General features: G+C 37.4%; 1 protein-coding gene across 1 annotated transcript in view; it reads right to left on the bottom strand.

Moving 5' to 3' along the window:
- Positions 1-376: 376 nt before the first annotated feature.
- The window catches only part of CNGB3 (cyclic nucleotide gated channel beta 3), an 86,143-nt gene continuing 71,298 nt past the window's right edge, over positions 377-15,221 (bottom strand). Inside the window, exons 12-17 of the mRNA XM_026080381.1 lie at positions 13,230-13,389; positions 12,717-12,814; positions 11,546-11,629; positions 9,744-9,862; positions 4,944-5,090; positions 377-1,835 (exon numbers count right to left, since the gene is read on the bottom strand). Coding sequence (XP_025936166.1) covers positions 1,637-1,835; positions 4,944-5,090; positions 9,744-9,862; positions 11,546-11,629; positions 12,717-12,814; positions 13,230-13,389 — 807 coding nt within the window. The 3' untranslated portion in view covers positions 377-1,636. The remainder of the gene's footprint in view (positions 1,836-4,943; positions 5,091-9,743; positions 9,863-11,545; positions 11,630-12,716; positions 12,815-13,229; positions 13,390-15,221) is intronic.

Genomic DNA, 15,221 nt, shown 5'->3' on the forward strand with positions numbered 1-15,221 from the left:
CAAAATGTTAAATCCTGCTTTCTGTAAACAACCTTAATGGTTGCCATGGTGGCCACTTCAGATACAGGTTTGTTCAAAAAGTTAACCAGTTATCAACTGCTTGCACTGTCTTCAGAGAGCATTATTAATGCCCAATGATCTCTTAAGGAGATCAAACACATAAGTCAGCAACCCGAAGTTATAGGTCACTTCTGGGGAAAGCAAACAAACAAACAAACAAAACCTTATGTCAGTTTTATTCACCAGAGTCAACAGAGACAACTGGAGCAGAGGCTTCTACTTTCAAAAAGTTGGCAGTAATTCTGCAGTCTGCTTGCCCTTTGTGGTTTTGTGGGGGGGGAGGGGTTGGGGGAGGAGGGGTGATGGTCAATTTAGCCTTCTCTCCCAAGCTAATACACATARCACACACAGTTTTCGGCACTGTGCCATGCTGGTCACAAAGCAAGTCACCGATTAGAAGTATAAGAGGAGGAAAGAGAAGGATGGAGAGAAACATGGCCAACCTCAGCAACAGTAATGCAGTAACAAGAAAAAGGATATGGGAAACCAGAAAAGAAAATAGAAAAGAACACATATGAGAATTAGAAGCAAACTGAGCAATAGGAAGAGCAGCAGGAAAGAGAGAATAAGAGGAGAAGGAAAAGGAGAAGCAGGAACAAGACAGAGTAATAGGTAATGGAAAGCATGGACAAAACAAGAAACAAACAGTCCCGAAATACAGTCTGACCTCTAATTCCTACCACACCAGAAGTTCTCTCTTCAGGATCAAGGTCAAAAGGTAAGTATACAATAATTTGTCCAGTTGTCTTGGGAGAGGAGGAAGGGAAGAAAAGGAGCTGGGGTAGATGATCACTTGAGCAGTCTCTACTTTTGTACCTGAAAGCAAGGTCACGCTAGCCCTCTGATTTCAGCAAGACGTTAGATAGTGTCTCAGCCCAAAGCACCCATCTATACCTCTTTCTTCTCTTCAACTTCAACTTTAAGGATCTCTCTTTCTCCTGCTATGGGGGAAGGAGACATACTAATGATTAGAGACTTGTTAGTGATTTCTCTGTGCGTAACTGCGCTTGGTGTGAGCTTAGTGTCTGCATTCGGCTTTTCCTTTTGTGCAGGGGGTGCAGATGAGACAACAGGCTCCAGAGGTTTCTTAGCCTCTTGTTCAGGGTTCTTCCCATCTGCTTTAGCTTGATTTTCCTAGAAATGAGAAGTTACACATTTCCAATTGCTGCAGAGGAAATTCAAGCAGTTCTATTTTGTATATGTAGTGGTAAGTCACAGCGTGGGTACTGTGATTAAGATCATGCAGGGTACATAAATTTGCATTCAGCTGCTGAAATTCAATTTCTAAGTGGAAAAATGCTATTTCAAAATGAAGATGTCAAAATAAAACCTAGGAAATTTTGTGGGTAGTGATAGTATCTGCTTCTCCTTAATACAGCAGGATGAAATAGACAAGTTTTGGGGCACACAAACCTTCAGGAAGATTTGAGACAAATTTTAGAACCAGTGTTTACAGAGATTAGGTACAATGATTAATATCACACCTACTGGGAGCTTTTGCCATTGATTACATTGATAAGGCTACATTTTCTTCTACTCTTTCCAAGTTCTCCCACTAGCTTCTCCCTGGAGGAATCTATTCTGCTTTCTGTGGCATTACCTGAACTTCTTGTTCTCTCTTCAGCTTCAGCAGCACAGCGAGGCCTGTTTTTCCTTTCTCTCCGAGCATTGCCTTGAACAATTTTGGAGTTTCCTGTTTCTGCCCAAATAGACTGGCCAAGCACCGGGGCTGTGGCGGTCCAGGAGCAACTTTCCCCTTCTCCTTCAGCAGCATCCTGGAGACAGGAAAGAAAGAGAGCACACAGCAGTGCAGTGAAACTGGGAAAAGTTCATACAAAACTTAAGTTCAAGGATGAAGATCTGACAAGTTTTCTAGCCAATTTTTTATTCCAGTTCCAGTGGCCAAGAACAAGCTGGAAAGAGCAAGGCTTTTATCCTGGTACACTACTCTGGTAGAGCTTATTGTAAATTGGAGGCTGCTGTTCTAATCTAATCTGGAATTTCCTACCTATGTCCTATAGAATAAAGAAATACAAACTCTGATTAAGGTATCATAAAGCAGATAGGAGCTTTATAAGGTGCAAAATAGTTGTGTGTGTTGGGCCAGAGTGGGGGAGAGATGCCTTGTACCTGGTGTACATCTCTCCTGTCTGGCCTTCTGGATACAAATTCAGAGCATGTTTACTGCTCTATTTGGAGTCCAGCTGATGCTTGTGGAGGTAACAGTTCACTAACTTTCAGCATGGCTCAACTCTCACGGCTCTGGTTAGAGAGTGGCATTTATTTTGGTCTTCCTCCATACATTACCTTTAAGATATTAAAATTACTAGTGCTGCCAATCATGGGGCAGACTAGATTTTCACAGCCTTCCATCACAGTCCTGATTTGCAATCATAACAGCAGCAAGTAAAGAACCATGAAGGTGAGGATTAGATGAGAGTTTCAAGATAGATAGAACCAGTGAAAAGCAGCAGACTCCCCTGCTTTCAGTTTCTATTAGGTTATGGTACAGTTTTCAAAGCAACTTTTCTATCCTTGCAAAAGTCCTGACTTGAGTTTTTTTGTGAGCCAGGACTATTCTGGCAGCCTAAAATACAGTAAATCCCATAATATTGCTACTTTTTTTGAGTGTTTTGTACTTTGCAACTTCAGGAATTTCAGCGGTGAAGATTTTACTTTATTTATTTATTTATTTATTTATTTTTGTCAAATTAAGAAGGTACGCTTTAGCAGCTTCCATGGATTAATTACTTAAGCACCATACAGTGAATATCAGGTAGGTGATAACAGAACAAATTTATTGCTTGAATAACTCCTTTGAGTTATATCAGGTAGTTTATTCCAAGAGGTCTTTTACAGGTCCAGGAGGGCCAATATAATTCCACAGAGATCTTCACTGTAAACTTTTCAGGACAGAGCAACTAATGGTGCGATTCCAAAATTGAACATAACTGCAAATCTCTATCAAAACTGCGCAAATATCCTATTTGTGCCTGGTTTTTCAGGACACATGGCTGCCATACACAGAGCATGGGAGCTTTGGGATGAATTAATGGATGCCCAGACAGGCGAGCAGAGTACACGGCCTCCAGCACAGGATACCATGCTTAAAAAAAAAAAAAAAAAAAAAAAAAAAAATCCTGCGTATTTTGTAAATTACACATGATATCCTTAGGTAAGGCTGATATCTAGAAAGGGCTTTGGGCCCAAATGTGACTATATACATGGAGGGTGGCTAATGATTAAGCTCCTGCAGTTGGGAAAGGCTATCTAGAATTTAATGGCTTGGCAGGGTAAGGTGGGGGTGGGCAAGGAGACAGGAGAAAGTGGTGTGAGACAGAAGCTGAAATAACAAGTAGTGTTGGTCATACCACTATTAGAAAGAAGCTGGAGACAAGGTAGGAAGAATAATTGCTGGGGGGCTATCAGTCAGTGGATTTCTTCTACCTTCCCACCAGTTGATGCTGGTTTTGAAAATCAGCCTCTCTGAAGACCATCAGTGTGAAAACACTTACCAAATGGGCAAGATCTGTGTATTTCCTACTCCCATGTTTGGTGCCATGGACATCACATCAACCTTCCTGTCTCATTCAGGGATCCATCGTTGAGTCTGGAGTATATAAGCTCCCTTCAGTTCACCTGGGCACCAGTGTTGTTGAGACACTAGCTTTTCCTGACATTTTTTGTCACAGGCTCCCTGTCAATAAGCTCCCAGTGACTGGCTGACGTGTGTGGTTCTGCTTGCATTCACCTAGAATCTAAGCTCCTCAATGTTTTTGGGTATTAGGCTTCATTATACTGTCTTGGATTCAGGTTTCCTTTCTCTCTTGCTAAACCTTATACCACGAACAGGAAGTGCYATGGGCAAGAGTCCAACAGACCGTTTTGGGAAACACCCTACGGACTAGGCACTTACGCTTTTCAGGTGGCAATAAGCCCATTCTGCGTCTGCGTTTCTTGCTCCTCAGGAAAGTGATTCTTAAGATACTACTATTTGATAACCAGGATTGTTGAAACATGCCTAATGCAACTGTTTACTGGCACTTCCACTAAATATGTTGCTCCTGTACTATGTTTCGTCTCCTCTGGTGGAATTTCAGATCTGGGAGGTTTTCCACCTTTTGATATCAATGCAAGGCAACAGTTCAGAACAGTAGAGTGCCAAAGTATGCTAATAATGAAAAACTGTTTCACATGTTTAGGCCTTTTAGATTTAGAAGGTAGCAAAACACTTTCATAATTTTGTTTTGACAAAATCTGGCGATATTTTGCCCTTACAAAGCCTGGGGAAACTCACCCCAGCAAACTACAGCCAAAGCAAAGTAAAAAACAGTTTCAATGTGAAATCCTGTTCCAGAATCCCTTTGCACAAAATGCACACTTCTCAGATGGGTGTACGTATCTCCGATCTTGTGAGGCCTTACTTCAAATGCATTCCTATCTACTCTTTAGGATTTTGGAAATGTATTCAAGTCTGTGGGTACGTTAAAGCTCATATCTATAGAGTTAATTGCAAGGGCTCAGTTGCACCTTTGAAAACCTGCTCCTTGCCTGACATCTGTCTTGCAATATCTATCTTTCTTGGGTATATAAGGAGTCCTGATATGTATCTGTACCTCCTATTTTTTTTGTTACCTTAAATATATTTTGGAGAAGACAACTGCATTCAGAACTTCATTGTATTTACCACATTTCCACAGCCCTTGTCATCCCCGCCAAGACCATGGCTTCCACTAAATGCTATCAGAAAAAAATTGACATCTAAATACAAATGTGTTTATATTTGTTGCTATTCCAGGAAATGAGTGCAAATCTGTCTAGAAGCTACAACTGTTCATTCCACAGCTAAACAATGTGATTTAAAAATTATTATTAGGACATACTTTGCTTTCTTCATCAGAATCTTTTCTGAGTCAGGATAGTGTACCAAGATTTCATTGAGGGTGGTCTTGTCTAAAACGAAAAGGTTGGCAAAACCATGAGCCACCACGTTGGCAGTCCTCCGATTTCCTCCACCCGCTGCTAATAGGCTGGAATGAAAATAAACATGGACAGTCAGGTTGTTACTTGCCATCGTGAGGAGTCTCTTTGCTGGTGTTCGCCACTAAAGTCATCACAAGGTTCACTTACCCAACTGTTATCTCTGGTATTCTGCAAACTCTTTTTGCAGGTAGGATAGAAAATATTTTTTTGCCTCAAGAAGGCAAATTGTCGCTACTGGTCAGGACTGTGCTGATGCTAAGGACTGAGAGAGGTCTTGCTGGATAGACACATTTCAGTGCAAGGACTGCATTTGTTTTAGTCTTCATGTGAACTTAGAATTCCCTCAATTTTATTGTTGAAAGTGATTTACATAAGAAGTAGAGCAGCACACCTCTGATATTATTGAAAAAGTTATTTACAGTGAGTGAATTATTCTCCATCCCAAGAATTTTAATTTTCCTGAGCAAATAATTTTTGTGGGTCTCTGGTTTTCAGTCTTCTCACATATCTCATCTAATGTTTGCATGTTGGCAAACTGAATAATATGGATTGAGAAGGTCTTTCAACCTGACAGTTAAAAGTGTGTCTGTGTGAGAAGGCAGCTGTTTTGTTTTAAAAATAAGGCCTTAGGCCATCTTAGCAAACAGTAGTTGAGCATAGGAATGATATCCACATAAAAATATGTTGTACAAATAACAGCTAAGTTGCTCATCTTGTGTTAAACAAACAAAAGGAAGAGACCTCACTTCTCAGCTGTGGTGTTAAGCAAGAGAAGTTGCATTTTATTCTTAGTGTTAAAATTTGCTTTATCCCTGTATTAAAGGAGATCCACCATAGAAAATTGTTCCTTAACTGTTTCTCTGAGAGTTTATAAAGAATATTCAATAATATCCAAATTTAAAGGTTATTAGTAAAGGATAATGTGGACCCTATCTTCTATTAAGCATGATTTAATATTTATCCTTAATTAAGGATATACTAATATTTATTTTTAATTTTAAGGATGTTTATACAAGGTATTTATAAATATTAGATTATACTGATTATACTTGATTTATAAAGCATAACATGAGACCTCTGCAATTGTGTGTATAAGATTATTTTTACACACATGCAAACACACATGTTTTTGTGACCTAAGACAGCAATCAATATATGAACTCAAGTTGAAAATGCAGTGTATCAGGTTCTTTTTAAAACAATTATGTACAATTCCTCAAATAGAAAAATAAGCACCTGCACAATAAGGAGAGCAGCTAACGAAAATTCCAACCAACTTTGTTCTGATGAATCGCTTTGTAGCAAATCATTGAACAATCATTTTCAGGCTCTTCCAAGAGAAAGCCCATTTCATTGAGGCAGACTAGGACTAAAGAAATCATTTTTTTTCCTTATAGTAATGATATGAGGTGAATTTTACAAGTAAGGCCTTGCTCAAACAAAATCATCTTTGGCTAAGGACAACATTATGGACTTCATGACTGGGTCTGTTTTGGCCAGTATGCTAAAAGTTAGGTGGTAGACTAAATCTTTAAAAATAACTACATTCATCTTACAGTAGTCCTTGATGCTATAAGATCCATATTAATAGAGACATTGCTTTTTCTGCCTTACATTTTTTCCTCCAGTTATTAGCCTAAAATGCTGTAATATTAGTGTGAAAGGTTATCTTTTGAATTCTCATGGTAGCAATTTTAATTTAGAAGTATCAAGCTGTCAGGGTGATGAGTCAACTTATCAGTTTGTCTTTTATAACTGATCTCTGTAGGAAGCTGCCCTTTGCTGAAATTAGCAAACCTGATGCAGGAAATGGTGTGCTCATCTGCTGAGCGCCCAGGGCTGCGGCTCCCCAACCCAGCCCTAGCATGTGTATGGAGAGAGCTGGTAAGTCAGAAAAAGAGAAATAGATCAGGATCTTGCTTCTGAGCAGAATGTCAAATGCTAAAGCTCACTGAGAAGCAGCAGCTGCTGCCTCATGGGAAATTCTGGGCCAGAGCTGAAAATTTAATTTTTCAGAACACTAAATATTCTATTGAACTTTAGCTTGTTTTATAGATGATAAAATAACATAGCTGTTGAAAGGCTAAAGCTGAAACCAAACTTTTGCAGAAAATCCTGTCAAAAATTTACACATAATAGAGAAATGTTTTAATTTTTCCAGAATTACTGTTTTCTGATGGGAAATTGTGCTAGTGTAATAACTGACAAAATGGATGAATGAAGACATCTGGTTTAAAGTGTAAACTTCTCTGGGCTGATGAAGTATTTTGTTATAGTTTTCCTCTCCTGAATTTCTCAATTATCTGTGCAGACAGGCTCCCATTAAGACAGCAATCTGTTTGCCTCKGATTCTAAGATTATTTTGCATCCCCAAACTGATATTATCTATACAAAAAAGTAGTAATGAGTGTAAGACATTAAATGGAAGGCAGCTTCTATTACTTAGTCTGTTTCTATAATGATTTTCAAGAATGAAATTCGCAAAGAACTGGTTTGAACATTAAACTTGCTTTGGTCTTCTAGTGTAATTCAGGAAAAATGCAAACACATTTTGAACATTGGTAAATTTTTGAAATACATGAAAATTCTTTGTTTTCTTCAACTCCTTTTCCGATAGAGACATTTTAAGGATGATTTACATGCATTTTGAACAGAGTAAGACTAAATAGCAAGTATCTTATATACTGAGAAAGAAGCTGACATATTTCTCTAAACAAATATTGAATCAGAAGTCAGAAGAAAATCATGACAGTCTGATACCATGGTGATAACCATGCTATGAATACTGGGGTAGAAGCTTGGATGTGCTAAATGAAGCAGTATTTCATCCCTTAAAGAGTATTTTTTTTTTCATTTTCTTCTGCTGTATGGTATTCAGAAGACCTTGACAGACCTTATATAGAGAAGTGCTATATAAACTCATTATTTTCTAATGTACCGCCACAAGGAGGATAAATCTCTACTGATATACTTAATGGTTCAGGTCTTTGTTTTTCTTCAGTTTTGTAGACTGTTGTGTATTTTCTGTGTATCCCAGTTGTTGTGTATTTTCTGCTCAAGTTTATCCTCAAGATTAGGCTATTTATATCCAAAGTGCCTGTGTCTGTACTGGTACTCTTGTAAGGATGTCATGTTGTCTTCGCCAACATGGTAGGTCAATGATGAATAAAACAAGACTAGAAGTGTAGGCTTATAGCATTGCTGAGGGTTTTACTGACATATTGCCAGTATTGACCATATTGGCAATTATATGCAGAGTAAAATATATTGTGTAATGAAACTTTGGTCATTGTGTGGGTCTCATGTAGAAAGAAGCGCTCACTTTTATTAGATTAAAAGTTTGAAAATCCCTTCCTTGCATTAAAATCAATCATTATCATTTCTCGTGTTTTTTAAAAAAATATCCTCACTCCAAATCCAGAACTCAGAAATAATTGAAAACTTTATGTGGGTTATGTATCTAGGCTGCTTTAGCTTTTTTCTTTTATATTTTCAGTATCCAGCCCTTATTGAAAACCAGTGCATTCTCAGCCTTTCCACATAGATTACAACACAGCATTTTGTTTTGGAGCTTTGCTCTAATATTATATTGTCACACAGAGGAATACTTTTAAAATAACCTTCTCTCAAACAGCTGATATAATTTCATTTTCTCACTCAATGGAAAAGGCCTGTATCTATGGGATAGATCAGGTGTTTTCTGCTTGAAGGTCTGAGCAAGTTCTGTACACAACATCACTGCATAAACTGGCATGTTTCCACTACCACAAAGGCAGAGGCAAGTAGAAGATAAATGTAAACCTGGCACAGTGCTGATTACCACTTTTCAAAAGGCAGATTAAAGCTACCAGCAAGAGGATTAACTGTAACAGGGCAGCAGCTGGAAGGAATCAAGGATCCCAGTTTATCACATGCAGCAGCACTTGTATTTTATTACTTTTTCCTCAGGCCAACCTCAGCAGGGGATGCTGTGCCTAAAATCTAGCACTTGCTTGGCTAATTGGTGAACATGGCACATAAGAGTTAATGGATTTTGCATAGCAACTATGTGGAGAACAGGAAAAACATTTGTAGCGACCTGAGAAAAGTTTTCTCCTCCAGAAAAACTTAGACCCAAAAATCTGATCTGTCAGTCTTTTTCTTTCTCTTAAATGCATTTCTCTTAAACAAATGCATTTTCATATATGGGTGCCTGATTTTCAGTGACTTAGTCCCTACATCAGCCCTTAAATGAACTAGTCTCATTTGCTATTTTAGGTATCTTCTCTCCCTTGTTAAAAATTACTTATCACTTTTAGTAGCTGCTGTGTATCTAGGCATCCAGGGCATCTAGTCTCACTACACAAGCAATAAAAAGACATGKGGTCCTGCCATATTGAGACCTTGGAGCAGGAAGATGTATTAAATCTTCTCAATGGTGAAGGTGAATTCTGTCTGTATAACCCTGAGTGCCTTGCCCAAAACACTTATTACACATTATTTGCCATTCAGAAATCTCAAATCTTTCTAAATTAGTCTGTGATGTTTCACTTAAATTTTCTTCAGCTTGTCTACAGCTCTTTGCTCGGTATCCTCTTGGTTAATGCTACTCAACTTTCTAGCCTCTCCCTGGTACCTGTCATGCTTACCAGTGAGAAGTTAAACAATCATTAATTATTTGACCAGTTCTAAAGAAAGCATTAAAATAGTGATAGATGTACCTGATCTCTCCAAATACAGCTCCTGCTCTTAGCGTAACCAGGACTTTTGTACCATCAGGGCCTCCAAGAACTTGAACTTCCCCTTGTTTGATGATGTACATCTCTCTGCCAATCTCTCCCTGGGCATACAAACATATAAAGATCCCACATTTTAGCAAGGCAGGGTTTTTTTTTAGTAGAATAATCTGACAAACTCCTCTTTGAATATCTTTCTACTTTCTCATACACAGATTTATCAGTGTTATGGAGAAATAAATGTTTGTTTGCACTACCCTTCCTAGCATCAAGGACAAGCATGAGGTCTGACTTTGGCAGATCTAATTGTGACGTGAGGCAGGAGTAAGACTCTACAGGCCAGCTTGAAACAAGAAGACTAGATAATAATCGGGATTGTATCAGTTGTTTCCATGGACTACTCTGGTGGTAACTGAAGTAATTCAGAAGTATATTTAATAATAGGTGCAAACCTCCCCCCGTGCTAGTTTTCACACTATTTCTTCTAATTGTCCCTTACCTAATTTTAAAGGAAAAATAGGAATAATGAACCATTCAAAAGTTTGTCTATTTTTATGTAATCACTTGATGGTTTAAGAGATTCTTAGCTTATTTATTATCCTCCACGTTAGAGATGATCTGCCAGGATTCAAAAGGGTGACATGTCAGTATAAATGCAAACTTGTCTGCAAAAAGCAGAAAAGTTGGGGTAACCTGCAAACCTGATGGGACTTTACAAAGGTAATAATCAATAGTTCTCCCAACATCTCAATAAGACAGGCAAGTAAATACTATTCCACTTGTGCAGCTGGAGTAACTGAGGTAAATCAGGAACTTGGCCTTAAAAGTGAATAGGCAACAGCAGCACAACCAGGGCTGAAAACGTGGGGCTTGTTCTTTCTGTCCCTTAGCTTGCTCCTCCAAGCCTGCATGCTGGACCCTTCTCGGTAAAGTATGATGAGCCCAGCGTACAGCCAGGTAGGATGTACTCACAGCTCTCAAGTTCTGGCAAGGGTTTTTTCACTACTGCATGATACAGCATTAATAGGATTACAGTACTATGGTGGTTGACCACATAGTAGCTCTGCGTGGCCTTTTATGGAATGAGTGGAATTAATCAAGCTGGAATAAAATGATTTTTCCATTTCTTGGAACCCATCATTGCCAAGAACTATTTGCCTCTGACTGCAGGATCAAGACCTTAAATCTGTTGCTGTCATCTTTTACCTCTGTTGGGGCACAGTCCCAGCCACAGGGGCGGTGTGCAGCTAATTACATATTCAGTTTGCTCTTTGGAGATGGCTCAGAGGTCCAAGTGTAGGTACATCAAGGTCAGACTCTGCTGTACAGAGCTGTGTGGGATGCCTTGTGTTTTCCTGCGGATAATTCTATTTAGAGCTTCTGGGTACACAGTGAAGCACTGTGTATTCACAAGCATCATAGCTTGAGCTCTGTAGGCTAAGTTCGTATGTATATACGTATAAAAAAATTGAAATTTCCCAATTTTTTATATATTCAGACTTAATGATGTGTCACTAGATATGCTGTATTTACATAAAATGCTTCCCCAGGCTTTCCCAGGCTACCACAGTTTTGTTTGATAACGTAAGTAATAAAATCCATATAGTCTTGCTCTAGCTTGAAACTTGAGAGTTTATTGTTATTATTACACATAATACCATAATTATTTTTTATGCTATATAATTCTCTCAGGATTAATTTTATTTAAAGTATACTGGTGACCTATATCTGGACTCTTGTTCTAAAATGCATATTATCTTGCATTTGAAAGGGATAGTAATGCTCACCTTTTTGCAGACAAAGTCACCAGGTAAATACACGATGGATTTCAACCGTAGCAGCATGTCATATATCATCTGAGTATCACACCCCTGTTGAAATAATTATAATTGTGCTGTATTGATTCAGTAACTGAAGTTATTATTAGTGCTTACACTAGACAGCAAAACCCAACAGTACATGAGTGTACTGAGAGAACCCCAACAGGGGTTCGTAAGTGGAATGCAAACTAACAACATCATAAAGATCACTTTTTAAAGCAGAGAAAATACTTGAAGGAACTGTCTTTCCAGATACTTATAAAGTGCTCTACTCTCTTGGTTGAACATGTCTTTCTACAAGCTTCTGTACATCTAAATCTGATTGCTGTGGAAGTTCATTTACTGCTAGGTTCAGGGCTTTATGGGTCTTTTCTGTGAAACAATTTTTACTGATCCAGGGAAAAAAACAGATCATGCCCAATGTTGGTATGAATCTATGAATTTCATGTCTTCAGCAAATGTTGCAAAAACAGTGAAGCTATGTATGTTTCTACAAATGGGATTTCTTGCAATTACCCTGACAAGCAAATTAGTGTTAAGACAACTGTATGTCAAGACTATTTCTAAAAGTACAGCCTTTCCTCATTTTTGACGTGGTAGGCTATATTTTTTTGGTGGCAAAAATATAGTCTTAGGTATCAGCTTTTAATTTATGTCTCTGGAAACCAACCTGACAGCAAAGAAAGTTCCTTTGCACAAGAGGTGACCAAACTGTAACATTCACTATAACGAAGTTAAATTCTCAGAACAGATAGTATTAGTGATCTCTCAGGCTGTGCTAGGTTGTAGACAGCAATGTAGACTGTACTAAAAAATATTTTTTCTATACCTGATTCCTGAGGTCAGTTATACTCTGAAATCCATTACAGTCTGTCCATAACATCAGCTTTAACATGTTGACATTATCAGACAGTATCTTAATCTCATTCACTCTTTTTTTATCTCTACTTCAAAACAAAAATGTCAAAGACAGGCATTTGGCTTAGTCCAAACATGTCTCCATTGACCTAGACATCTCTTAGACTTATTTTGCCTTGAATATTAATAAACATGTTCTTAAGTGTTGCAAAATGCACCAAACTAGGTTTCTGTCTCACGAGTACCACACATTGCTGCATTCTCCTGTAAAAGTACTTGCTTTGAATAAGTCAACTTTATTGACAATGGCAAAGTTCACATCAATCGCAATGGCTAGCTGCATTGTGGTTGGCATCTGCTCCAATAATTCTGATTCATCTGCAAAATAAATAACAAAAAAGATTCAAAGCCTGTTAGTTAGAAAATATAAAGGAAGAATGAAAGAATGTTCATAAAAATGAGTATTATATAGAAAAATAACTCAGTAGAGTAATTCTAGCATTTATGAATTCTAATGAGGAAAATGCTAATATACGTTCGCCATAAGAGATTGTGGTTTAAAGTTGCATACTGTCTAATGTTATAACCAGAACATTATATGCATTAGTAGAATTTGTGAAGTAATAAGCATCATACTGCTCTGGAGTTTTTTGCTTCTCTGAAGTAAATTGAATACCCTTCTCTCACCCTCTCCCATGAAATTCAGCAGAGAAGAAATGTGAATTTCTCCTTGTATCTATAGAGAGCGTTCTTCCTTTTGAGTTTCTGTGCGACTAGTGTTTGAAAGCCTTACCTAGCATTCCTTGTGAGTCCCGTGTGTATTCATACCAAGTTCGAACACGATTTTGAACCACTTTTGGAATTGAATAAGTGTTCATGTAGGAGACTGTGGTGTCCATGCAGGAACGGTAGAAGTTCTGTCCTGCTGTAGCTGCTCCAATTACATCTTGCATCTGCAAACATCATTCGTTGTTACTACACATTTCACCAGCAACAGTCTGGATTTGAATATCTTTTCAACAACTTATAAAAAGAATAAAACACTTGTTTGCAAAATAGCTGATTCATTATATATTCAGCTGTATGTTTTGAGCAGTTGCTTCATCTGCTTTTTCAGAAACATTAATGACTTAATCTAGTTATGTTAGAAGCAGTCTATATTTGTGATTTTTAAAGGAATTGCTGGTGTTTTTCAGCTTATTCTCTGTCTCATATTTCTGCACTTGGATGAAAAATACAGATAATGATTTCTTAAAAATTCATAATAAAGCTGCTCTGCATTTGGTATGCAATGCAAATCAGAAATAAAATAAACTGGGTTAAATTTCTGCAATAAAATCAGCTGGCACCACTAGAACTAAGATCCTGCCAATGTTTAAATTGTTGAGTGAGTCTAGATCAGTCATAAAAATCCAGCCTGGGCTGAAAGTTGATCTTAAAGATTTTAGTGCAGGAACATTATTTAACATGTCAACACAGTTTAATTAATGTCAGCTAATTTTTAAAAAGCAGGATGAGTTAATATTCATAGATATGCCTGCTTCATAAGCATAACTATATAGATATATTTTTAGTAGAATGGCTTAATATTGCAATGGCCAAAGTTTAGTATGTGAGTAGGCTAAATTCTGCTCCTTATTACAGAGATGCAATTGATTGCAGAGTGAATAACAGTTTTTACATAAGTGTGCTAAAGCAGTACTAATAATTTTAGTAATTTTAGGACTTAGAACACTACAGAAAAGCAGCTGATTGCACAAGGAATAACAGTTTTTAGATAAGTGTGCTAAAGCAGGACTAATAATTTTGGTAATTTTAAGAGCTCTTTGTAAACAGGAGTTGTAAACAAGCTGCAATGAATCTGTGTATTGATATATAAGTTTTGATTCTGCAATTGACTCTACTGGTTGTAAAAGCTAATTTGCAGAAGCTAGTGGTAGAATGGTGATTTCATAGACTGTTAGAACAAATTAGAAAAAAACAGACTTATAAATATGTAAACTCCAAAGTTTAACCCAATATCCTTGAATTCAATARTCTGCCAGAAAAAATATCTTCTATGAAGAAGTACTTTGCTGTATTTTTGGTGATTCTTGATTGCGGACTAATTTTAAATTCTATAGGAAGGGTCTGTTTCATGGTAGTAGAATATCTCCTCTTGCACTTTTAAACAGCAAGAGGCATACGCATATTTTAGCTGTTTGACTGAACTTTTTCGAATCCTGTACTCAGAATAAACATGAAATGTTACCAGTTTTTGTGTTTATCTTTTCATATTAATTTTCCCAGTAACATACATGTACAAATCCAAAGGTCTGGAAGGATTTCTATAGGAATCTGAGATGCAATCTCATGGAGGATATATGACATTTGTTTTTCTGTTGGCAAAGTATTTTAAAACCTATGGATCTAAAGCCTAAGTCTAATAGTTACAAGCTGGAAATAGTTCATGCTGAGTTTTGGAAATAAAACTGATTTGCTTTGCTATGGGCTTTTTTTTTACTCTTGCCAAATGAGAACCAAGAGGAATGGAAAACAGTTAATTTTCAGGTTAACAAATATTGTGTAACCTATGGAAGCAAGCAGAAATCTTGGCAAAGATCATCGCATTTCCATTAACAATACTTTATTGCCAGTAGTATCAAGCATGATTTATTCAATAATTTGTAAATATTAATGTAACTATATCTACAGTTATAAGTTTCATACCAGATTTAACAGTATAGTGTGAATATTAAGGAGCTGTTTCTTTGGCTATGAGGAAAAAAGGAATTATATATAGTTT

The sequence above is a fragment of the Apteryx rowi genome, unplaced genomic scaffold (assembly GCF_003343035.1).
Source record: "Apteryx rowi isolate R43461 unplaced genomic scaffold, aptRow1 scaffold_516, whole genome shotgun sequence".
Lineage (NCBI taxonomy): Eukaryota > Metazoa > Chordata > Aves > Apterygiformes > Apterygidae > Apteryx > Apteryx rowi.